This window comes from Eurytemora carolleeae, unplaced genomic scaffold (genome assembly GCF_000591075.1).
Source record: "Eurytemora carolleeae unplaced genomic scaffold, Eaff_2.0 scaffold1201, whole genome shotgun sequence".
In the NCBI taxonomy this organism is placed as follows: Eukaryota; Metazoa; Arthropoda; class Copepoda; order Calanoida; family Temoridae; genus Eurytemora; species Eurytemora carolleeae.
This window is the reverse complement of record NW_019397096.1, coordinates 57,512-81,433: the sequence shown is the minus strand read 5'-3', so window position 1 is coordinate 81,433 and position 23,922 is coordinate 57,512. Positions and strand designations below refer to the sequence as shown.

General features: G+C 33.9%; 4 protein-coding genes across 6 annotated transcripts in view; all 4 read left to right on the top strand.

The window, feature by feature from the left end:
- LOC111711816 (adenosine deaminase-like protein) overlaps positions 1-5,815 on the top strand; it is a 10,763-nt gene extending 4,948 nt beyond the window's left edge. The window contains exons 5-10 of the mRNA XM_023486265.1: positions 721-809; positions 1,770-1,874; positions 2,662-2,717; positions 3,711-3,800; positions 4,536-4,609; positions 5,558-5,815. Coding sequence (XP_023342033.1) covers positions 721-809; positions 1,770-1,874; positions 2,662-2,717; positions 3,711-3,800; positions 4,536-4,609; positions 5,558-5,788 — 645 coding nt within the window. The 3' untranslated portion in view covers positions 5,789-5,815. The remainder of the gene's footprint in view (positions 1-720; positions 810-1,769; positions 1,875-2,661; positions 2,718-3,710; positions 3,801-4,535; positions 4,610-5,557) is intronic.
- On the top strand, positions 5,797-9,938 carry LOC111711817 (14-3-3 protein beta/alpha-B-like). Of its 3 annotated transcripts, none has more exons than XM_023486267.1 (8): positions 5,797-5,909; positions 6,186-6,360; positions 6,746-6,897; positions 8,046-8,115; positions 8,473-8,604; positions 9,256-9,309; positions 9,470-9,582; positions 9,771-9,938. In XM_023486267.1, the coding sequence occupies exons 1-7, from the start codon at positions 5,854-5,856 to the stop codon at positions 9,572-9,574; spliced, it is 744 nt and encodes a 247-aa protein (XP_023342035.1). In that variant the 5' UTR covers positions 5,797-5,853; the 3' UTR covers positions 9,575-9,582; positions 9,771-9,938. The 3 variants fall into 3 exon arrangements, with proteins under 3 accessions (XP_023342035.1, XP_023342036.1, XP_023342037.1); XM_023486268.1 differs by having other exon boundaries at positions 9,470-9,604; XM_023486269.1 differs by having other exon boundaries at positions 9,470-9,621.
- A 658-nt stretch (positions 9,939-10,596) lies between these two features.
- On the top strand, positions 10,597-19,547 carry LOC111711813 (protein TRC8 homolog). Its single transcript, XM_023486261.1, has 14 exons — positions 10,597-10,705; positions 11,063-11,202; positions 11,798-11,995; positions 12,769-12,955; positions 13,484-13,615; positions 14,043-14,122; positions 15,024-15,066; positions 15,241-15,334; positions 15,851-15,917; positions 16,165-16,377; positions 16,902-17,019; positions 17,295-17,372; positions 18,354-18,434; positions 18,985-19,547. The coding sequence occupies exons 2-14, from the start codon at positions 11,090-11,092 to the stop codon at positions 19,126-19,128; spliced, it is 1,548 nt and encodes a 515-aa protein (XP_023342029.1). The 5' UTR covers positions 10,597-10,705; positions 11,063-11,089; the 3' UTR covers positions 19,129-19,547.
- LOC111711818 (protein PET100 homolog, mitochondrial-like) lies at positions 19,541-23,338 on the top strand. Its single transcript, XM_023486270.1, has 3 exons — positions 19,541-19,634; positions 20,833-20,945; positions 23,093-23,338. Exons 1-3 carry the CDS (start codon positions 19,554-19,556, stop codon positions 23,160-23,162), a joined length of 264 nt encoding a protein of 87 aa, XP_023342038.1. The 5' UTR covers positions 19,541-19,553; the 3' UTR covers positions 23,163-23,338.
- Positions 23,339-23,922: the final 584 nt, after the last annotated feature.

Genomic DNA, 23,922 nt, shown 5'->3' with positions numbered 1-23,922 from the left:
AAACCCCCCCCCCCCCCCGGCAATATCCAATTTTATGCATAGTTCTGTGAATTGCTGGTTTTGCTTTTCTAATCAATATATATCTCTTGTCTATATCATACAACGTACAAAGACTTAATTTTTATGCTTTCTTACAATTTTATAAAGTCATATTTGGGTCATATTTTACAATGGAATGGTAAGCGTAATTTATAGCAATCCTCTATTTAATGCAGTGCTTAGGATCCAGACCCGTGGCATCTGCAAGATTTGGAAGATTTTTGCAGATCTACGGATCCGGATCCATGGGTCAAAATATCAACCAAAAGCTGCAAAAAAAAATTTACTCGCAAAACCGAAAACTGAACTATTGATAAAAGAGGGATTATAAAAATTTCCTGATTTCTGAATGGGTTATCAAGTTTTAGCATTAAAAAAAGTGAAAAAATAAGACAAATTTGTAAATTTGTAAATTTTACTTTGTTGAAAAATTCAGTAAATTTTAAAGAAATAACCTGGATCCGAAGCCGGATCCTTTTTTTTCCAGTGCAGATCCAGGATCCGGATCCAAATCAAAATGGATCCTAAGCACTGATATAATTTATGCCCGATTAACAGTACCATTTGAACATCTATCCGAGTAAAACTTGGTAATATTTTTTGGCTTGGAAATTCTTTTATTGTGTTATCAGCCACTTTACAGTCCCTTATGATACAAACCATTAATAAATGGTATTGTAGGTGTTTGTTAAAGAGAGATTATTAGCTCTAGGTCCAGATCTAGCCGCAGCTCATTTCCTCTGTCATAATCATTGTAGAGTCAGATTTAGGTAGGTAGGTCAACTTAGAAACCTATGTCCGAATTTGATATATTAAGCGTGTCTCGAATCCCCCAAAAACCGGTTTTAGTTGAGCGCCGGCTTAAATCTTGAAAAATTAAATACTATTTCAAGTGGAACCAACCATATTTAAGCCGCGGCTCAAATTCTTTAAATTCGGCCTCAATTTGATCAAATTTATTTAAAAGAACCGCCCTCCCCCTCCTCCTTCCCCGCCATTATCTGCTAAGTATCTGTTTTAACCTGCTGGGTTACCTACAAATAAAGAAAAAAAAGCAATGCTCGATTCACAACGGTACCCTTGAATTAGTAATGTGGAACATATTTTAAAGGCCTTTTCTTCCTATATGTTTTTCTGTAGTAGAAATGCGCAATTAGCCTCTGTAGAGAAACCACAATCGAAAATAATCGGTTTTAAAATCTAATTCAGACTTGATCAGATAAAGCTTTTAAGGGTACCGTTGTAAATCGAGCATTGTCATCTTTGCTTAAAGGGTCTCTTGAAATTAGGCTTACAGTTCTTTTAAGCGAATTGGGTTAAGATTTTTGACATTTTTTAGCCATACAACTAGGGCTTAGGATTCATTTGATTTTGATGCAGATCCGTATCCTGGATGCGCACTGGAAAAAATGAATCATGATCCGGATCCACTTCATGAACATTTCTTTATGTTTTACCAATTTTTATAAAGAAGAATTTTTTAAAACTTCTTTTCTTTGGCATATTTTTATGCTAGAAATCGATAATCCATAAAGAGATTTGAACATTTTTGATAACTCTCTCTTTTTCCAACTGTTCAGATTCCATTTGAGAGTGAAAGATTTTTTGCCATTTTCATATTTTTGCGAATCCGGATTCAAGAAGCCAAAATGTTACAGATCCGGATCCAAAGCACTGCATGCACCTTATTCACTTATTCGCGATCATATTACTTACTACTTCCTTTTCAGGGGTCACAAGGATTGGACTGAGTTGACCGGAATGGGAGTATTAGATATACCTGCTGTATATGTCCCTGGTTGGTATATTGAGGCAATAGACTGCTCCTCCTCTAGGTAAGAAATTGGTAAATGATCTCGCCAAACTTTGGTTTAATTCTACTATCCGTACTTAGAATTTGTTTCATTTGATGCGGATCCGGATTCGCAGAGTAGATCCGGATTAGCATCGTAGATCTAGATTCTCTTTGTAGGATAAATTTTGTATGTTGATAAGTTTTGTAGTTTGATAAGTTTTTTATATTGATAAGTTTTGTGATGAAAAGTTTTGTTTTGATAAGTTTTGGAAAGATATGTTTTGTGGTGATAAGTTTTGTGACGAAGCGTTTTGTATGTGCTCCCGTGGATCCGGATATGCATCATGGTTCCGGATTCGCATCGTGGATCAGGATTCACATCTTAGATCAGGATTCACATCGTGGATCAGGATTCGCATCGTGTATCAGGATTCAAATCGTGGATCCGGATATGCATCGTGGTTTCGGATTCGCATCGTGGTTTCGGATTCGCATCGTTGATCCGGATTTGCATCGTGGATCAGGATTCATATTGTGAACATTTTCTTTATGTTCAGGGATTTTTTAATTAAAGATATCGTTCACAATCTCGGTTGGAAACTTATGAATTGAAAGAATCTATTCAAATCGGGTTAAACGATCACTTTCAGAGGGGGGGGAGTAATATGACAATAAATCAGTGGAATCAATTCAAAAGTTGTCAGCTCCTGGGTTTCATTCACATTGCATACAGGATTTCTTCAAGTTTATACCAGTTCAACATTTTTATTTTGCTTATGATTTGTTTATTATTGATATTATTATATTGATTATTATGATTTGTCCAGGTTGGTTTATGAAGGACTTCAGAACTTGAGAAATCTTCATCATTTGAAATATTTAGGTAAATTTTCATAACTTATTGAAAATCAAAAATACAAAAAAAATCTTTCTTTTTCTACTTGTCCGAGGGACTTATGCTGAAGATAATTTTATCAATGTATTTTAAGCAAAAACGGTTAATGTCGAATTACGCCCCTGATTTATCTTTGTGCACAATAATTCCAATGATATAAATACTTAGGAGAAAAAAACCGGCAGTAGCGCTTGAACGACTTTTTTCTTCCTATAATTAAAAATTGATCCTCTGAAATTGTATTCTTTAGGTAAATATTTTGCCCTCAACCGCAGAGTTTAAAGTGTATATATTTGTTTCACAAAAAATGAGTAATTTTCACGGTGGAAGATAAAAAAGTAAATGCAAAATAGCTTTTATTATGATTTGTCCAGGTTGGTTTATGAAGGACTTCAGAACTTGAGAAATCTTCATCATTTGAAATATTTAGGTAAATTTTCATAACTTATTGAAAATCAAAAATACAAAAAAAATCTTTCTTTTTCTACTTGTCCGAGGGACTTATGCTGAAGATAATTTTATCAATGTATTTTATGCAAAAACAATTAATGTAGAATTACGCCCCTGATTTATCTTTGTGCACAATAATTCCAATGATATAAATACTTAGGAGAAAAAAACCGGCAGTAGCGCTTGAACGACTTTTTTCTTCCTATAATTAAAAATTGATCCTCTGAAATTGTATTCTTTAGGTAAATATTTTGCCCTCAACCGCAGGGTTTAAAGTGTATATATTTGTTTCACAAAAAATGAGTAATTTTCACGGTGGAAGATAAAAAAGTAAATGCAAAATAGCTTTACAAAAATCTGGAATAGAGCGGTTGAAAGCAAAATAGTTTCATCAGTTGAAGATCTCAAATTTATCAAAAATCTCATTTTTCATTTTTTTTCTTAAGTGCAAAAAGTCTCAACCGCTTATCCAACCGCTATCGCTGTTATTTGTCCTTGAATTTATCGTTACAATAATTCCAAATAATTTAGATATAAGCTACTGTGAACATATTGATGTGTGGTGCCTGGATAGAATAACAGGAGAATTTGCAGATACTATAGAATATATTAATTTATCAGGTAAGCCCTGCAAACCAAGATGTCCGTGCACGCTTTAACGAAAAAATCGAGCAGTAGTGTGCAAACTACTCCCTTTAAATTTAAGTTTTTGCCCTCTTAAAATGTATATGCCTATGGCTACAAAAAAGTATGAGTGAGTGGGTCAGGTGAAATCAAAGACTGAGGCGTTGCACGACACTTATAAAGTCAAGGCTGTTTAAACATTTAAAAAGTTTTGTGACGATACGTTTTGTATGTGCTCCACGCTTACACCTGAATAATATTGCATGATATTTATAGTGAGCCTAAATTTCTTCAAGAAAACCCAGCTTTGGATAAATAAGGACGCAATCATGCTGGAACAATTTTTAAAATTTTCATTTTCACTTCTTTTTCTTGTCATCTTGACTTAAACGTTAATTGACAGAAACCTTTTTAATTAATAAAAATTCGTTCTTAGTAAAAAAAATATATATATTTGGAGTCCAAATCTTTTTGTTTTTTTGACAAACCTTTTTAATTAATAAAAATTCGTTCATGGTCCAAAAAAATGTATTTGGAGTCCAAATCTTTTTGTTTTTTTACAGAAACCTTGTTGTTTTAAAAAAATTCGTTCTTAGTCAAACAAATAATAGACGAAAAACATATTTAAGCAAATAATAAAATAATAAATAATAATAATAAATCCGTTTATTAGCGTTTATTTCTAGACTTAAATGAACAAAAACAAATGGGCAGTAATATCCTTGTATTTAGGTTGCAGGAAGCTAGACTGGAATGGTCTTGAGGTTCTCTGGAGGTTTAGAAACCTCAAAACTCTCGTTCTCAAGGTCAGTTTTTGAATTAAAAAACGTTTAGACCATTGTCTTAAAAACGCATCTAAAAGGAAACGGTAGGGGTGCATTTTTTCCCTAAAAGTCATTCCCCTCTCTTCTCTTCTGAAAAAAAATCTAATGAAGTTATGTTTGTTCAGATTTTTTAGGGTTTTATTTATGTTCAATTTCTCATTTTTCCTTCCCAAATCATAAAACATGACAATTGGGATAGACTTCAAAACCAGAAATATACTTTGAGTGAAAAAGAAATTACTATTTTTACTCGCTGATTTGAAGTATTACTTTAGTACACCTGCATAGTTGTGTGTTGCTTACATAGATAGATTGCAATGTATGTAAACATGGTATTGGAAACTCATTTATGCTTCGGATAGATCCATGGAACAATTTAAAGTAAATAATCTTGTTCAGTTTACAGGACTTTTCACTTTTTAATATCAAGCGTTTACAGAAAAGGGACTGTACGCTTCCCCCGGGAAAAGTATAAGATGAACAATAAAAGCACTTTTCACTAAAGTCTGTTCGCTTTCCCAGTGGGAGCTGAAATGTAACTTTTTCAGTAAATAATGTGTTTCAGTTCCAAGGGAACTAGGGATAGGGTTTAGTTTCTAGAAATAATTATTAGTTCTTGTAAAACACCGTTTCTAACTTCTTGATCATGTGCTAATTTTAGGATATGGATTATATTGTATTAATTTTAGGATATGGATCATATTGTTTTAAATGTAGGATCTGTTTCATATTATATTAATTGCAGGATCTGGATCATATTATATTAGTTTAGGATATGGATCATATTGTATTAATTGTATGATCTGGATCATATCGTATTAATTGTATGATCTGGACTGAAGTTATTGTTGATATGGATCTGTATTTATTGTAGGATCTGGATCATGTCGTATTATTTGTAGGATATGGATCATCTCGTATTAATTGTAGGATATGGACCATGTTGAGGATTTAACCCTGATCTGCCTCCTACTACTGGACGTTTTCCCTAATCTACGAATAGTTGGAGCAGAATACATGGACACCAAGCTCCTTGAGGGCACAGAGTTCAGCCACCTACTCGAGGAGAACTACATACCTCAAATTGAACCTGGAGCTGCTAACCCTCTAACCCCGGAGAATATTGAACCTGTTCCATCCTCTAGTCAAGTTTCAAACTAATTAAATTAATATATATTTATATATTTATATATTTACAGAATAAACCCCCTCAACGTATATCTAAAATGTCTGACAAGGAAGAATTAGTGCAGAAGGCTAAGCTCGCCGAGCAGGCTGAGAGGTTAGTTAAATCATCTCATTTTTATATGTTATAAAAAGCTTGAGAAACGGACCCCCTTATAGAAAATGTGCAAGAGAAACCACAATTGAAAATAATCAAATTCAAAGTTGAGATATGGATATCTCATTCATTCTTGGTGAGAGAAATTTTCAAATGATTAAACTCAACAGTCGACGCTTTCGTTTTCTTAATCTCCTTATGTTAGATCCGATAGAAGCCTATCAAAAAAATTGCAAATGATGCAGAGAAATTCTTGATTAATTTGTATTTGTATAGATACGACGACATGGCAGCCAGTATGAAATCGGTAACTGAAACTGGTGTCGAGCTGAGTAACGAGGAGAGGAATTTGCTGAGTGTTGCCTACAAGAACGTGGTCGGAGCCAGGAGATCCTCCTGGAGGGTTATCTCCAGCATAGAACAGAAAACTGAGGGCAGTGAGAGCAAACAGGTAAATAATTCCTCGGGAAATCCTCAAAAAGTTTTTTTTTGAGGTGCATAGGTTCTATGGTTGTTGACCAATATGATCATTTTGAGAAAAATTTTAGGTTGATCGGAGCATTGCTTCAGGTAGAAATTTGGTGTCTCAAATTGCCCCCCTATCCCCCTCCCTTTTCCCCTGATGATGATAATGATGATAATGATGGTAATGATGATAATGATGATAATGATGATAATGATGATAATGATGATAATGATGATAATGATGATAATGATGATAATGATGATAATGATGATAATGATGATAATGTTGATAATGATGATAATGAATGATGATATTCTTGAAAAAGATTTTAATCATAATAATGATAACCCTAATAATAATGATACTGTAGGCTATGGCTCGTCAGTACCGTGAGAAGGTAGAGACTGAGCTGCGTGAGATCTGTAATGATGTGCTGGCTCTCCTGGACAAGTATCTGATCGCTAACGCGAGCAGTGCCGAGTCCAAGGTTTTCTACCTCAAGATGAAGGGGGATTATTTCAGGTCGGCTTTTCATCCGTTTTTAACCCTTGAGTTCTCAATCTTTGTTGAGCGTTCCACGTTCCCTTACCCCCTGGATAAAGGCCTTTTGTTGACGGTACTTAGTTGCCATGCATGTTAAAAGTCCACTTTCTCGAAGCCTTCTCGTTAAAAAAAATTAAACCGCTAAAAATGGAGTAAAAATAAAATGTGCTTGTTTTTATCCATTTTTCAAGGATTTTTCAGATTTATTTGAATAAACCGTCATGCCCCGTACCATGTGCATTAAAAAATGCTTCTCCTAAAATGCAAATGTTTAAAGTTCAGAACTGAATATTCCACTGTATATTAGGATTTTGCACTTACCTTTTAGCTTCTTCTCAATTTAATTTTTAGCGTCGGAACATTAGTAGTGAACAACTATTTTCAACCAATGTATTGTTTATACACAGAAATCAAGTCTTAAGTTTTAGAGTTTATTTCTTGATCATTAAGCTGTGAAGCTGAATATATAAACACAATTAGCATGATTTATATATAAAATGTGATGAATGCTAAAATGTTGTGACCAGATAAAGTTACTTGACAGAATACATTAAAATCCAACATTTTTCAAAATGTGATTCCTACCAGATAAAGGGATTTGAAGAGTTTAATTATGTGAAAGCTTTATAAAAGCTTAAAGCATCTGTTTCAAAAAGCACATGAGAATATTTTACGAAATACAATGGTGTCCCAAGCTTTCTTATATAAATCTTACATTTGATGGTGGTTTGGTTTTCTCACACGCTTAATATTTTTTTGTAAACATCGGATTGTATAATGCATTAACAAAAGTAATTAAGCTACAGGGCTAAAATTTATATATTTGAAAAGCCCTTGAAAAATTGATGTAAAAACATGCGTCACATGTTAATAATTGTCAATATTAAAAATAATAAATTATTAATAATAGTTCTTAACCCATCTCCAGTGGCCGAATTTAAAGAATTTGAGCGGCGGTTTAAATCTAAGCCGCGGCTTAAATATGGTTGGTTCCACTTAAAATTGTATCAAATGTTTCAAGATTCAAGCCGGCGATTAATTTAAACCGGGTTTTGGCAAATATAAACCGCGGCTCAAATTCTTTAAATTCCATCGCTGGTCATTTTAAACCTTTTTATTTTGTGTAGGTATCTGGCTGAGGTAGCTGCCGGGGACGCTAAATCTACAGTTGTAGATAACTCACAGAAAGCTTACCAGGTAACTGGGATGGGATGGGGATGGGGATGGGAAAGGATGGGAATATAAACGGGGTTTAATGCGATTGGTTCGGTTCACAAGGGAATGGAGATGAAGGGTTGATAATACGATAATACGATGGTAAGATGGAGGGATGAGAAGATAACAGAATGGATGAAAAAATAAAAAGAAATGGTAGATGAATCCTTATCAGGACGTTTTCTTACAAAAATACTGGATACGTAGATAGTTAGTTAATCAGATAATGTTTCTGTTTCGTATCTATTTTCAAATGTTTTGGAGAACAATCGGGAACCTTTGACGTAAAGTGAGCTGAGCTTGGGAGATAATCTCTACAATAGTTTCTATTTAATTCAGGATGCATTTGATATCTGCAAGAGTGAGATGCAGCCCACCCACCCCATCAGGTTGGGGCTCGCGCTCAACTTCTCAGTTTTCTACTACGAAATCCTTAATAGTCCTGATAAGGCGTGTCAGCTAGCTAAGCAGGTAAACACTAAGCAGGGATATTTATACTCTTGAAAAATATCCCCTCCTTTTAAAGTGAAATATTCTGTATGTTTTTTGTGAGATTAATTGATGTAAATAGAGGATTTTAAGCTTGAAAGTGAATAATTTTCATAGTTATCTTCAATGGAACTAATTGAATTTTTAAATATGATTTTCCAGGAGACTAATAATAAAAAGAGGGGAGGGGCCAATTAATGTACACTTTTAATTATTCGTTCAACGTTTTTTAGGGGTGTATATTAGTTGTGAGACTCGTATCTATGCCCCCCTCCCCCCTTTTCAGAATCATATTTTTTTCCCCAAATCCAAAAGATTTTTTTGGATTTTACTAGTATAATGGTGCGTTTTGGTGTCCGTAAAAGTTTTTTTTTGTGGTTTTTTACTTTTCCCTTCCCCCTTCCCCCTTTTCCCTTCCCCCTTCCCTCTTGCTCCTTTTCCCTTCTCATTTTTTCCTCCCTTTCCTCTTCCCCGTTTCTCTTTCCCTTTTCCCATTCCCTCCTTCCTTTTTCCCATTCCCCCTTTTCCGTTTCCTCTTACTCCTTCTTTTTTTCTCAAGTTTTTCCCCCAAACCCAATGAAAGCTCATACAGAAAAATATAACAAAATAGTTTTTCATCTTATTATTTGTTAGGCGTTCGACGATGCTATAGCTCAACTTGATACTCTCAATGAGGAGAGTTACAAGGTAAAATTTAATGTTTTATTCAAAAAAGTTTATGGATTAGAATAATATTTATAGATTATAATTTTATTTTACTTTGAATCCGTTGAATTAGACTTATATATATATCGATGCATTTTTTGATTATCTTTGATTTAATTAAATTGTTGATTTTGTTTTGAAGGACTCAACCCTGATCATGCAACTATTGCGTGACAACCTGACTCTGTGGACGAGTGATACCGCCGACGATTCGGCGGGTGGAGACGGGGAGAAAGCGGATGCTTAAAATCGAAGGTGGTTGCTGCGTATTATCAAGGTTGTTTTTGTCAAAAGGTGTCTGCGTACTTTTTTAGGTCTTCAAGGGTGTAAAAGAAAAAAAATTGAAACCAGTCAGTCATATTTTTTTCTTCGACACCCTGTTCGAAAAAAATTTAAAAATCAAATTTATAATTCGTCTTTCTAATATTTTGTTTTATTTTCAGGATTGGTTTGTTGGAATCAGTATTTTCTATGTTCCTCTTGAAAACATTACAAAACACTTATTGTACTGTAACGCAAAGCTTTTTAATTGTGATTTTATTGTCTTGTGAAACATTATCCTAAAGATCCAAAAATGATTTTGCGCCCACTAACTATAATTTTATTTCAGAGGGCTTTGGGGGGGCGGGTTAAAATGGATGATGACGAAGATGTTTCATACTTCTTTAAGAAGGAAATGGTAAGCATTAAAATGGAACAGACGTGGTGTTTTTTTGTGCATTAGCATGAACTTGTCCATCCCTTTTTCTGAAATGGAATCCTTTTTTTGCTTAATTCTACCTAAGGTACTCTTCCTTTATTGTTTCTTTTTTTCGTGGAAATTGTCTGCTATTCAATTCATTCTCATGCTACTTTTTCTTACCAATGAAATAGATATCAAAACTCCAAATAGTTTAATCCTTTAAAATTTGGGAATTAAACGGAAGTTAAATGTATAAGAAGGGGGGGGATATCTGAGCCCCCAAACTACGATGATCAAAAACATTATTTCGATTATTATTATTAAGGTTGATGTTGGTGTCCGGATACCTATATTATTATTACTGGACAGTTTGTTACTTGGAGTGGTTTTACATGAACCCCCAGATATAGGTAAAACTCGGGATTCTGTCATGGACACGTTTATAAGTAGACAGACTAGATTTGACATTAACATTGAACACTGACATAAGAAGTAATGACTTCGGCGCTAACATTGACACGGAGTGTTCCCACAGACATGGACACTTGGAATTTAATGGGATGGGAAATTACATAACATAATAAACATAATACCGGGGTTTTAATACGATATTTGTAGGAGGTGGTGGTTTACTATTTTTCCAAGGATCTCAAGTTTTCCGGAGTCTTCAGATTTGTTGTAAATATTATTATCCAGGTTAGTTTCAGGATGTCATCCTGGGTAAAGCAGCCATTTTAAAATTTCAGTCACGTGTAAACTCGGCCAATTCACGTCTTCGTGTTTGGAACCAATCTTTGGATTTTCTTTTGGAGCTCACGCTTTCCCGGCAACAATTGACCTAAACGCGATTCTTCTCGGTCATTACATATTACAATTTTGGGATTTTCTTAATGTACCTCATCTACATACGTTGGTTTGATCTGGTTTCTTGTAGATAGCGAGTGTTTCCGATCTCATCACGTATAGCAACGGATTTAATTAAATTAAATATAACGGAATTTAGACCACCATTTTGAAGAAAAAAACGTTCCAGCTAATTTTTGTTATATTTAGTCGAGTCTGGGCGAGATTCTTGATATCATGGTTCCTAGCAGTACTGAACCTAAACCCTGGACAACAACCCTGAGAAGGTTCCTGGCTCCCTCCACCCTCCTCCTAGGCCTAGTCAACGGATGCGACTCAGTGCCTCCAAGGTATATTCCAGGGAGAGGAAGGTGATTAGTGAAACTTTATTAACTTAAAATTTACATTGTTAGAACCAGTGCTTAGGTTCCGGGCTTCCTGGATCCGGATCCGCAGAAACATGCGGATAAAAGGGGGATCCGGATTCAAGGGCAAAATCCCAACCAAAACTGCAATAAAAAATATTTTGCTTTCTAAACTCGATCTAAACTGCTGAAAAAAGAGAAATGTCCTTATCTCTGAACGGGGTTTCAAGTTGTTGAGTGAAAAAAAAAGAAAAAAAAATAATTCAAAAATTCTTCTTCTGTTAAAAAATCAATAATTCTGAAATAAATCTTCATGATCCGGATCCGGATTTGGATCCGGATCCATTTTTCCAGTGAGCGTCCAAAATTGATTTTAAGCACCGCCGCGCCGGTTAGAACTTAATTAGAACTTAAGTGCAGTAAAAACGGTTCTTATTTCTAACAAGGAGTCGTATTTGAGTAAAAAAAAATTTAACTTCTTACTTTTTATTACTTCCGGGCATAAGTCTTTGTTATATCCTGTATAGTTAACTGTATACAAGTCATAAAAGATTCTTATGACCAACGTAATTATGTGTAGGTACAAGGATTCTTTATGGTACATATCAGCTACACCCACCTGTCTCCTGGTTGCCTGCTGGTTCAGTCAAATCTGTATCCAGGGTTGTAGATCTATAGACAGGAGCGCCAACCTGGAGATGGAGAAGATACAGAACCAGGGTTTACATCTCTACTTGGAGATGCAGTGGACCCGGTTAAAGGTTCCAACTCTTCTCAAGTATGTAAATTCTCTTTTTTATCGGCGTATTTATTTTTATACAAAATTACACCTCCTAATTGTTATTGTCGCTTAAAGGGAGTGTATACGTAATATCAAATGACCTTTCATTCAAGGATGACAATGCCCGATTTACAACAGTACACACAAGTCTTTTCTGATCAATTATGAATTAGATATCAATATATATAATTAGAATATGATAATCTTATCTTATGAGGAAAACAATTTGATTATGGAATTCTTAAACTCGATGAAATAATCTTGATGCATTCTTTAACGAAGGCCGCACCTCATAAGATTAATATAATGTCATATTTGTGTAGGTTCTATGAGCAAATACCCAAGAAATTATATTTTTAAAAATTAGTTTGAAATACGACTACATCAAGTTGGAATAATTGACATCATGATATTGTCCTGACTATCATGTGCAGGTTTCTTAACAAAAATGACATGGCCATTTCTACTGCAGAAAACCATATAGGAATTATCAGATTTAAACACTTCTCAATCTAGAAAAACGACAATATCTTCCACATTATTGATCAGATAAAGGTTACACGGTTACCGATGGGAATTGGGCAGTGCCATCTTTGCATGAAGGGTCACATCACAGTCCCTTGAAGGGGGGGGGGCGAAGATGATTATGTACAGTCCCTTGAAGTGATTTTGTACAGGGAACACTTGTCCAGATATGTTAACTGTAACTTGTAACTTTACTAAAACTCCTGTAATTCATCCTCGATGTTATTAATCTGTGACATGTCCAGGAGTTATGGTGTTCTCCGGATAATGTTAGTTGTCTACCAATCCTGGGATTCTCTCACCATCTCCTTGGTTGGGTTGAACTCCGACCTGGAGCTGGTCTTAGTCCGGGGTTGTGAAACCTATATTGCGCTGCTCAGCTTCACAAGTCTTATCTCGGTTCTTTCAAATTTTATCGGTAGCATTTTTAAGGTACGTTATAATAAATCAGTCATGGTTTTAATTTTTTAGTTTTCAAATAGAAAAAATGATTATTTACTAACAGAGGTCGGAATTTATAATCTCTTCAGAAATCAGATAATCAAAAGTTTCCATCGTTAAAATGAAATTGAGCCCCCATTCCACACAAAGGTTTATCTTTTCTTGAAATATAATTTGTCTTCCAGAAGTTAGTTATGTTTGCTTGAAGAGGAAAGATTAATTTTTAGGGTTTTCTTTGCTGAATGACTTTTAGGGGGAACAGTATAGCAAATGAAAAGAAAATAACCTAGCTTTTCTATGTCCAACTTTTTTCACCTNATGATGTTTGTTTAGTTGTTCCTTGACACAGATGATGTTTGTTTAGTTGTTCCTTGACACAGATGATGTTTGTTTAGTTGTTCCTTGACACAGATGATGTTTGTTTAGTTGTTCCTTGACACAGATGATGTTTGTTTAGTTGTTCCTTGACACAGATGATGTTTGTTTAGTTGTTCCTTGACACAGATGATGTTTGTTTAGTTGTTCCTTGACACAGATGATGTAGATGATCAATCTATTGGAAGTATATCCTCCATTCTTTTCTTTATCCTCGCTTTACAAACCGGTTTAGTAGATCTAGAACCAGACATGAGATTCATTCAGATAGGGAAGGTAAACAAAACAGAACAATCGTTGTATTTATCAAATATGGACCGAATTGAATGAATTGGAGAGGTCGCTGAACTACCTATAGTCGTTTCAAATCCTGAACCAACTATTTAAATCCTCGTGAATTTTCAACTTTGAACCTGTGATTCAATTCTCCAATTCAATAAATCTGGTCTCAGCAATTTAAAAGCTCAAATTATTAAGTTAAGTTGCACTTCCTAAAATCACAATATCAAAGTATTGTTCGTTATGTAATAGCTAATGAAGACGCGTTTTTTGTATGATTTGTATTGTATTGCTACCTGTATATATTGTTAACAATGTATTTTGTATATTTTAGAATAATTAAGATTAAATTTGTATATTTTAGAATAATTAAGAATAATATTGTATATTTTAGAATTATTGAGATTTATTTTGTTTATTTTAGAATTGTTGTCTCCTGTTGACAGCAATCCTTCATTATATTCATTCTATGGTTCATCCTTACATCAGTAATTTGGCTACTAGGTAATTTAAAACAGATAAGCTTACAGTGAGTGAACACGTTATTTAAATTAACATTTTTTTCTTAGGGGTGTATATTTTTCTGTTAACCCTCCCCTCGGGGGGGGGGATATAAGCTTTCATAGGGTTTGGGGGGAAAATGAAGAAAAAAGGAAAAAGGGAAAAAGGATAAAAAGAAGGAAAGGGAAGAGAGAAGGGAAAAGGGAAGAGTAAATAGGAAAGAGGGGGCATAAGGGAAGGGAGAAGGGTCAAGAAGGAAGGGGAAAGAGGGAAGGGAAAAAGCCACACAAAATTTTAAAAAAATAACAGTATCAGAAATGCTTAAAAATAACTAGGGGAGACCTTGAACTTCACCTTTCCAGGGCACCAAATAAGGGAAAAAGCCACACAAAATTTTAAAAAAATAACAGTATCAGAAATGCTTAAAAATAACTAGGGGAGACCTTGAACTTCACCTTTCCAGGGCATTAAAATGCTCAATTATACTACTGAAATCCAAAAGACATCATTGCAATGTGGCTTTCCTGCATCCCCCCGCCACAGCAAACTTCTTCGAAGTTTGCGCGGGCTTCAGAAACCTGTAAAATAAATCTGTTGTGAATTTAGGGAAAATATAGGATTCTGAAAATATGAGTCACAACTTTTCTAGGCATGCATATTTTGCGACGGAAATATATTAGGTCTCATTGGGTTTGGGGGGAAAAAAAGGAAGTTTGTGCGGGCTTCAGAAACCTGTAAAATATACCTGTTTTTAAAGTTGTGAATTTGGGGAAAATATATATTCTTAGAAGGGGGTGGGGAATTGGTCTCGCAACTAATAAACAAATTTTCTTTTTTTCATTTTAATAATTAATGCAAAACTTATTCAACTAAATGTAGGCAATTTTTTAATATTTTTTTTCAGAACCGGGACTGCTGTAAGCCTAAACAAGAAAAAGCATTTGCGGGTGAGTTAAGTCATTTTAAGTATTTTGGTCAATGTGCTTCTAAAACCAAGGTTTTGTTGAGAAAATGTTTCTCTGTCTGATTCTTTTAATCCATAACTTTTATATTTTAAATAAATTATCTAAGTTAAAAGATTTTTCATGTAAATTTTCTCTTTATTTGTTCTTTTTTTCTAGGCCTTAAGTGTATGTCTGTTCCTAATTTTGTTCCCGCTTGGATTAACCCTTATCCTCTGGTCCAAGTTTCAACTAGGAACTTGGCTTATGGCAGGTATTAACATTTTTTTATACAAATTAATTGTTGTTCGAGGAGCTCTGAGCGCCGTTGGATTTAATGAGTAGCAAAAGTAGTAGTAGGGAGGTACCCACCAATTGTATTTTAAGCTAGTAACTGTTAAAGCATAGATTTTTTTTTATTCAAAATCAAATTTTTCCGCTGTATATGTCAATCGGTCAACTCGAAAACACTCCAACTGCAATAGTAAAAGCAAATAAATGATTAAGATCGGGCTAAAAATCCAGAAAGTTAAAATTACTTGAAACTCGTACGAAGGATGCCTCAAGCAATCCCTGTAAAGTATTATTTGATTGGTACCATGGTTGAACATCCCACCCCGTCTTCGGTGTGGCCGAGAGTAGTAGTTGAACTACTTATCCTTTTCATTAAATCCTACCTTAAACATTCTCAACATTTCTTATCAATACTTAGCTAGAGAGATAATATTTTGGATTATTTTTTATTTGATACTTAAATCTTAATCTATTCAACTAATATAAATTATTTTAGTTACTGCATTCTGTGCTGAGGTTGTTGTAAAGATACTGGTCACACTGACCATCTACTCGGTCACAATGTACTAGTGTTTATGATCCGGGTCCAAGTTGTAAAATTTCTAGATCTCGAAGCACACATTTTTGTGTCAATCAATGAGATATCATGAAATCTTCCAAATCAATTGTAAATTAAGGTTCTGTATAATAAAAGGGAAACCCAAAGAAAAATGTTTTTAAGGTAAAAAGAAATTCGCAAAACTTATACTAAGTTTATTTGCTAGATCCGGATCCATTTTTTATTGGATTGATCCAGAACTGATATGTTTAACAATTAAGTCTTCTTTGTTTTCAGGATGTTCTCTGGGAATCATTCGATGATACAATCTTCTACATCAAAGCATTTGGAGGAACAGCTCAGTTCTTCTTCGCTATATTTGTTTTCTTGAACGGAGGCTGGGTTCTGCTGTTCGAGGCCGGAGGCTGTTTTAGAGCTGTTATGATGGTTATTCATGCTTACTACAATATTTGGCTGGAAGCTAAGTAAGTTCTGATCTAAAAGTAACGTTTTCAGAATTCTGTTCATTTTCTTCTTTTTGACATGACAATAATTGTTTTCAATATTTTTTTTAATTGATGAAATATTGGATAAAAAAGTTGTGATTTAATTTGCCTTCTAACAAGTCCTTAGATGCGGATCCGGATACTGGATCCGCTTGGGGGAAAAATTGATCCGGATCCAGGTCTTTTTTTTAAGATTCCCTTAATTTTTTTACCAAGCAGAATTTTCAGATTTGTTTCTTATTTTTTTCGCGTATATTTATTCAGAAATGAGGAAATTTTTATAATCTCTTTTTTCAAGTGTTCCGTTTTGGGTTTGAGAGTAAAAAGTTTTTTTTTGCAGTTTTTGGTTGATATTTTGCCACTTTAATCTAGATCCGTGGATCCGCATATTTATGCGGATCTGGATCCAGGAAGCCAAAATCTTGCTGATACCACGGATCCGGATCCTAAATACTTCTTCTAACAATCCAATTTGGTAAAACTTAACATTTTGATACACACAGGTCGGGATGGTCGACATTCTGGAAGCGTCGCACAGCTTTAGAGAAGATCGCAGATATGCAAGATGCGACAAAAGAACAAATTGAGAAACTAGCAGACGTCTGCGCAATTTGCTATCAGGTTAATATCAGACTATTGAATATTTGTGCTTACTTTTTACATTAGTATCTATTCAAAATCATTTAAAATTTAATTTTTTTTGCTTACCTCTGTTTGATTTGATTTGTTAAGATTTATGGTAGATTTGTGTAGATTTGATTTGATTTGATTTGTGTAGATTTGTGTAGATTTGTGTAGATTTGATTTGTGTTGATTTGTGTTGATTTGTGTAGATTTGTGTAGATTTGATATGTGTCAATTTAATTCGATTTTGATATGATTTGTTTATGTTTTAGGAGATGGCAGAAGCCAAGTTAACCCGGTGTTCACATATGTTTCATTACAGTTGTCTAACCAAGTGGTTGCATGTTCAGGTTTGCTTGATTTTATCTTTTTCATTATTTTAATCATTTGAGACTTGAAACTTAAACCCACATTTAGGAGCTTTAAGCCGTTATATGATTTGATTTGAGAGATAAATCAAAGAAAGGGAGAAACGGATATGTTGAATGTTGACATTGTATTGCAACAGCCTAAGAAATGGTTACATTGCTAACATAAAAAATGTAATTAAGGTGTGAGGTTGTTTCCCCAGCGCTAACTTCGCGAGTTTTTTTTCTCAACTGAAATTTCCTAAGCGAAAACTTCGCAAGTCTGTACTAGCCGCAGCGCTCGGCCCTTAGCCCATCCTTGCCACAGCTCTCGGGGCTCAATTGCAGCTTGCGGCGCCCAAGAAAGCATAATCTTTGGAACGTTGTCACTTGTTAACTCGCCTTTTGGAAAATGTTTTGGGAAAATACCAAACACCGTAAATAATTCTTGATATTATTGAACACAGCCGGACTGTTAAGCAATCACATCATTATTTCATGAATTGAATAGAATTGACTAAAGTTGTAAACTAAACCTATCCCTTTATCCATTCGGATTTGATCTACATAATTTCTAAGACTGACATGAATATTTGGAGAAAGATTTAAATTTGCACGGTTTATTTGACGAGGAAAGGAATAATAAACAACAACGAGCAGTTAAAATGGGGGTTCCTCCTTCACTAAAAGCATGACTTTGGAACCATTTAATCCGAAGTGTATTTCTCCTCAAAAAAAATATTTATATTTGCTGACCTCTTAACAGATTTAATGATAACTAGCTGAAGTGCCCGGCGTTGCTCGTAGAATTTTTTAAAATTGAATTTCGGGAGTAAAAAAATTTTTAGGGGGAAAATAGATTTTTGAGGAGAAAAAAACCGGTTCGCTTAAAAAATGTCTGCCCATTCGGTACAGCCATTCGGCCAGCTATAGCTAAAATACATACAAATGCGAAGAGCTTTATTATATAGATTTTAACTTCAGGATAGCTGCCCTATGTGTCATGAAACTCTGCGTAAAGTTGACGCTACATCACAGACAGAGGAGCCACTACCCACCCCAGTGGTAAGAAACTGTATTCCACGTTTTAATTTAAATTAATGGTCTTAAAGGATCGAAGTGTTAACTAAAAATTAAAAGTAACTCCCCGAATCTATTTTGCAACCAATTGTAGATCTTATTTTTATCTTACTCAGTTTTTCAGTGACTCTTGCTCACTATCAAGAAACTATAGAAAGAGATAGAAATTATATTAAGATATTTGATGTGATGTGATGTGATATGATTTGATGTGATGTGATGTGATGTGATGTGATGTGATGTGATGTGATGTGATGTGATGTGATGTGACGTGAAGTGACGTGAAGTGACGTGAAGTGACGTGAAGTGACGTGAAGTGACGTGACGTGACGTGAAGTGACGTGAAGTGACGTGAAGTGACGTGAAGTGACGTGAAGTGACGTGATTTGAAGAAATCTCTCATTAAACGGAGTGTTCTATGCTCATGCTATTAAAGGGAGAATGTGGGGCCGGGGAGAAATTGTGATACATCTTTTTATTCTTATTTAATGGATTTTGACACGATCCCAACAATCTTTACTTGATTGTTTTTCAGATTCCAGCAGAACTACTCGAGGACAGTGAAGACCATAATGATGAATCTACTGATGATTCTGAACTGGAAGATTCTGAAGATGATGATCTTGATGATATTCAACCTTTTCGACCTGAACTTGGCATTTATCTTCCTGGACCCTGAAAAGAAGATGAAAAACTTGCAAGAAACCGTTTCAACTTTGATTTGATTCTTCTTCACAAACTTTTAGAATTTGATGGGACTGTTGACGTAGTTTTAAATGACCTGTCCCATTGAGAACTGTACCTTTTGAACTCCGGATTAAATATAAACAGTTTTATTTCCGAAAATTTATTTTATTTCACTTTTTGGTATAGATTAACGACGATAACTTCCTCATTGTCATTTAGAGGTTAAATAGTACTGGATTGAATCAGACAAGTCTATCCGTCACTTGAAACTTTGTCTTTAGTTCCTTTAACTAGGAATGGTTAGAACTCTAAATGCGATACAAACACAAATTATAGTAATAAATTTAATTTTGTTGTAGATATGAAATAAATATATATATTTACAGACGTCGTAAGAGTTTATATTTACAGGCTAAAATGGGTAAATGGCAATTGGAAGTTGCCAAGATGGCTTTATATATGATCTTCCCAGTTGCTAGCTTCTACGCATATCATCAGGTAGTCTCAAGATTAAGAAAAAGAGAGGATCAAGCATTGGTCTCGATATCCACCATTCTAAAGTTCCCCGCCCAGAACAATTGGCATTTTTTTGGGATTTAAAGAAGAGTTAATTTTATGTTGAATAGAGAACTTATTGGGTTACAATATTAGTTCATTGGTTTATCCGAAAGAAAAGTGAATGGACTGAAAAAAAAATCGAAAGGTTTAAAGGAGAGAATTTGTGCACTTTGGTAATAGTTCATTTCAAAATATATTGACGCATTTATTTTACATAGATGATACTTTGATATAGATTGGTTTTATCATAGATTAATTAAAATAACAGGGCACTAGATGTCGTCTTTTCATTCTTCAGAGAGAGAGTCTGTTGACGTAAAACTCCTTTGGGTTATTGTGAACAAAACACATATTCATTATAAGACATTTAGTGTCCTATCAGTAATATTAAATAATGGGTTTTATGATAACATATAACATGTGTTATAGAATAAGTGGTACGCTAAGTAGATTTGGTTGAACGATGGCGTTGTAGATTACAAATAAGTGCTTTTTAATCTAATTTTATATCAAGCTGTTGAACAGCATGGATAGGATACGCATTAACATAAAAATCAAGAGAAACTGTCAATTTCAAACGTTTCTCTTTGTTTGCTTGTAAAACTCAAATAAAAAGTCATTGAATTGATATAATCGCCTACCACTGTTTGCAAGTTAAAATGGGGCATGCCATTTAAACAAGTATATCTGATCAATGTGAAACATATCTAATTGTTTTAATTCGAATAATTTTTACCATTTTTTTCTGTAGCAAGAAACCTTTAATTTACTTTTATGTGGAATCCGTAATTTAAAAATACCATTTTATAGAATTTGATTTGATTTTTTATAGTTAAACAACTTCAGGGCGTTCTAAAAAATCATTGTTTTCTCTCTCTCTTTGAAAATCTTTGTTTCAAAAGTTGTACGCAGCAGCGAATTTTTTTAGTCGGTTTTATTCGTTGACTAAGGAAAATTATGGATTTTTAGGGAATAATAAATGCATGTTTTAAGAAAAAATATCCAAGATCTCTTTTCCATTTTTCCCGCCAGAACATCAAAAATCATTTCTCCGCGGCCCCGGGGGGAGTGTAATTATTAAAAAATATACACTTATTAAACTAAATAAACATATTTTGAATACAATGTGAATGTTTAGGTTGATTGGTTTGAGGATAATTTCAAGGATATACAAGGCAAAATATACAGCAAGGAGAATATGGAAACTAAAAAGGAATTATCGGAGTTTATTGAGAAACTTCGTGAACACAGGTAAATAAAAATGACAAAAAGGGTCGAAAAAATGTTGTTCTTGTTTTAGTCAAATATCAAGATGTGACACATGTATAACACGGAGCGGACTTCTTACCGCCCTGTAATTTTTTTACAAACAATCCTATAAATTACCTTGTCTTAAAAGTCGAAAAATTTCACAATGATAGTGTCAAAAATGAGTGCTAGGGCAAAATAAAACTAGAGGGTGCATGTTAAATTCTAAAGAGGCCCCAGCCAGGGTTAAACACTCGCTTTTTATATTAAGAAAAAGTTTTCCTTCTCAATACTCAATGCCTAATTATTCATCAAGTAGTCTTACAGGCAGTGTACACGGGATTTTAAGTGACCATTCATTTGATAGGTCGGCATGTCGGATTTACATCGGTATCAATAAAGTCTTTGCCAGTGATTAAATATTAATGAGAGACTTTTTTATTCAAACTCATATTTTTGGTTTCTCTGCATAAGTGATTTGCACATTACATTTTGCACATTTCTAGATTTGAAATAATTAGTACATTACTTATAAAAAGTATAGTACACTACCATATAAAATGGATAGATCGACCTTAGAAAATATTCTTCATCATTATACATTACATTTTGCACATTTGCAGATTTTCACATTACATTTTGCACATTTGCACATTTGCACATTACATTTTGCACATTTCTAGATTTGCACATTACATTTTGCACATTTGCAGATTTTCACATTACAATTTGTACATCACATTTTGCACATTTGCAGATTTGCACATTACATTTTAAGACAATAAAATGACGTTTATCTTCCAAAATAGTGGTTAGATTAAGGTTTCAAGGAAACTTTTGTGAATCTGAAATGCTACGCTCTTTTTTATCATGACTACAGTGTGTCCCTCTTAACATGATAATACAAAGAATATTTTATGTATAATAATGGTATTTTGATCACGTTTAAAGGGAGTGTTCGCGAAAAATGAAATGGGGTATCTTACTTCTATCTGTTGCGTCTATAAGGAGAAATATCAAATATTTACGAATGCGTCGAACAATAATCGATGACTTTTGTTTGTAACATCTGAATGATTTGTTTGGAATTAAATTGATTTCTTTACGATCCGAGTTTAATGTTGAATTTGAATGGACGCTACGTTCTTCGGTTAAGTCGTTTTTAACAATTTTCTCCTTATAGACGCAACAGATAGAAGGAAGATTAGTAGTGATCAAAAGTGCTTTTTTTATTGCATTAAGCTTGTACCTCCATTCATTTTTGGCGAACACTCCCTTTAAGCAGGACATACCAGAAAATAGTTGAGAACTCGTAAAAATGTTGTTTTCAGACTATTCTTTAAATTAGGCTTTCTTAAAGTATTGTTCAACTAATTTTAGTAATTCTCTAATTAAAAAGAGTAACATAATAATGCTGGCCCCCTCTTTTCTGTCCAGTTTTTTTCTAGTTTGTCTTTGGTAAATTGTTCACAGATAATGAATTTTTAGATAAATAAAAAAGAGATAATCTTTCTACCACAAGATTTTAGTCGTTGTGAAATAATCCTATTTCTGTATGGATAAGTTTTTAATATATCTACAGGGTTTCTAAAAATTGGGGAATAAGGGTCTACAGACTCGTTTGTAATCAGATTTTCAAGATTGAGACCATTTTTATAATCTACTAAAAATTTCCGATTCAATGAGCCCAATTTTAGGCTTGTAGATTTAAAAATGCTAATTTTAAAGACTCCCTAAAGTTTCCAACTGAAATGAGTAAATTTGGTAAAAATAAAGTTGGAGACTTGAGGAGCCTATAAAATTTTTATTTAGAAAGCCTATAAAATTGTTATTTAGGGAGCCTATAAAATTGTACGTAGATTTTAAAATGGTTTCAATCTTAAAAATACGATTACAAGCTATTTTGTAGACCCTTATTCCCCGTTTTTTTGAGACATCCTATGTATGAAAAAAAACTCTTGTATTTTTTATTTATGTTTGCTATAGTCGGCCAGACGGCTGAACCGAATGGGCTGACAATTATTTAGGGAACCCTTAAATTAAAAATTTTTTCTCCAAAAAAATGAATTTCTTAAAAAGTTTGATTTTAAAAATTCCTCTGGCAACGCCGGACACTTCAGCTAGTTTTTTTATAAAAATTTTTTTTTCAGGGAGCGAAAGGTGCAGAGTGAATTAGTAAGATTGCAAGCAGAATCTGTAAACAAGAATATGTCAGATTAAATCAGTTTTATGTTATCTCGGAGATATTCACACAGATAAAATATCCTCTATTAGTCTATGCTAGCCTTTAAATATTTAATTGTATTCTTAAACATTGCTATAAATTTTATTTTGTATGATAAGCGTACACTGTACAGAAAATAAAATTATGTTACGATAAAATAAGACAAAACCAACAGTTTAGTTTCCCTCCGAGAGTGAGACTAGAAGAGGCTTGAAAAGAAAGAAGAGAAGCTGGACCCACATCTTTAGATGGTTTGGAAGATTTACCCTTAATTATATTCCTAGAAAGAGAATGGATTGGATTCCCTCTTAGAATAGAAAGAGAACGGATTAGATTCCCTCCTGGAATAGAAAGATAACGGATCAGATTCCCTCCTAGGATAGAAAGAGAACGGATAAGATTCCCTCCTGGAATAGAAAGATAACGGATTAGGTTCCCTCCTGGAATAGAAAGATAACGGATTATGTTCTTTCTTAGAATAGAAAGATAACGGATTAGATTCCCTCCTAGAATAGAAAGATAACGGATTATGTTCTTTCTTGGAATAGAAAGAGAACGGATAAGATTCCCTCCTGGAATAGAAAGATAACGAATAAGATTCTCCTGAAATAGAAAGATAACGGATTAGATTCTCTCCTGGAATAGAAAGATAACGGATTAGATTCTCTCCTGGAATAGAAAGATAACGGATTAGATTCTCTCCTGGAATAGAAAGAGAACGGATTCCCTCCTGGAATAGAAAGAGAACGGATAAGA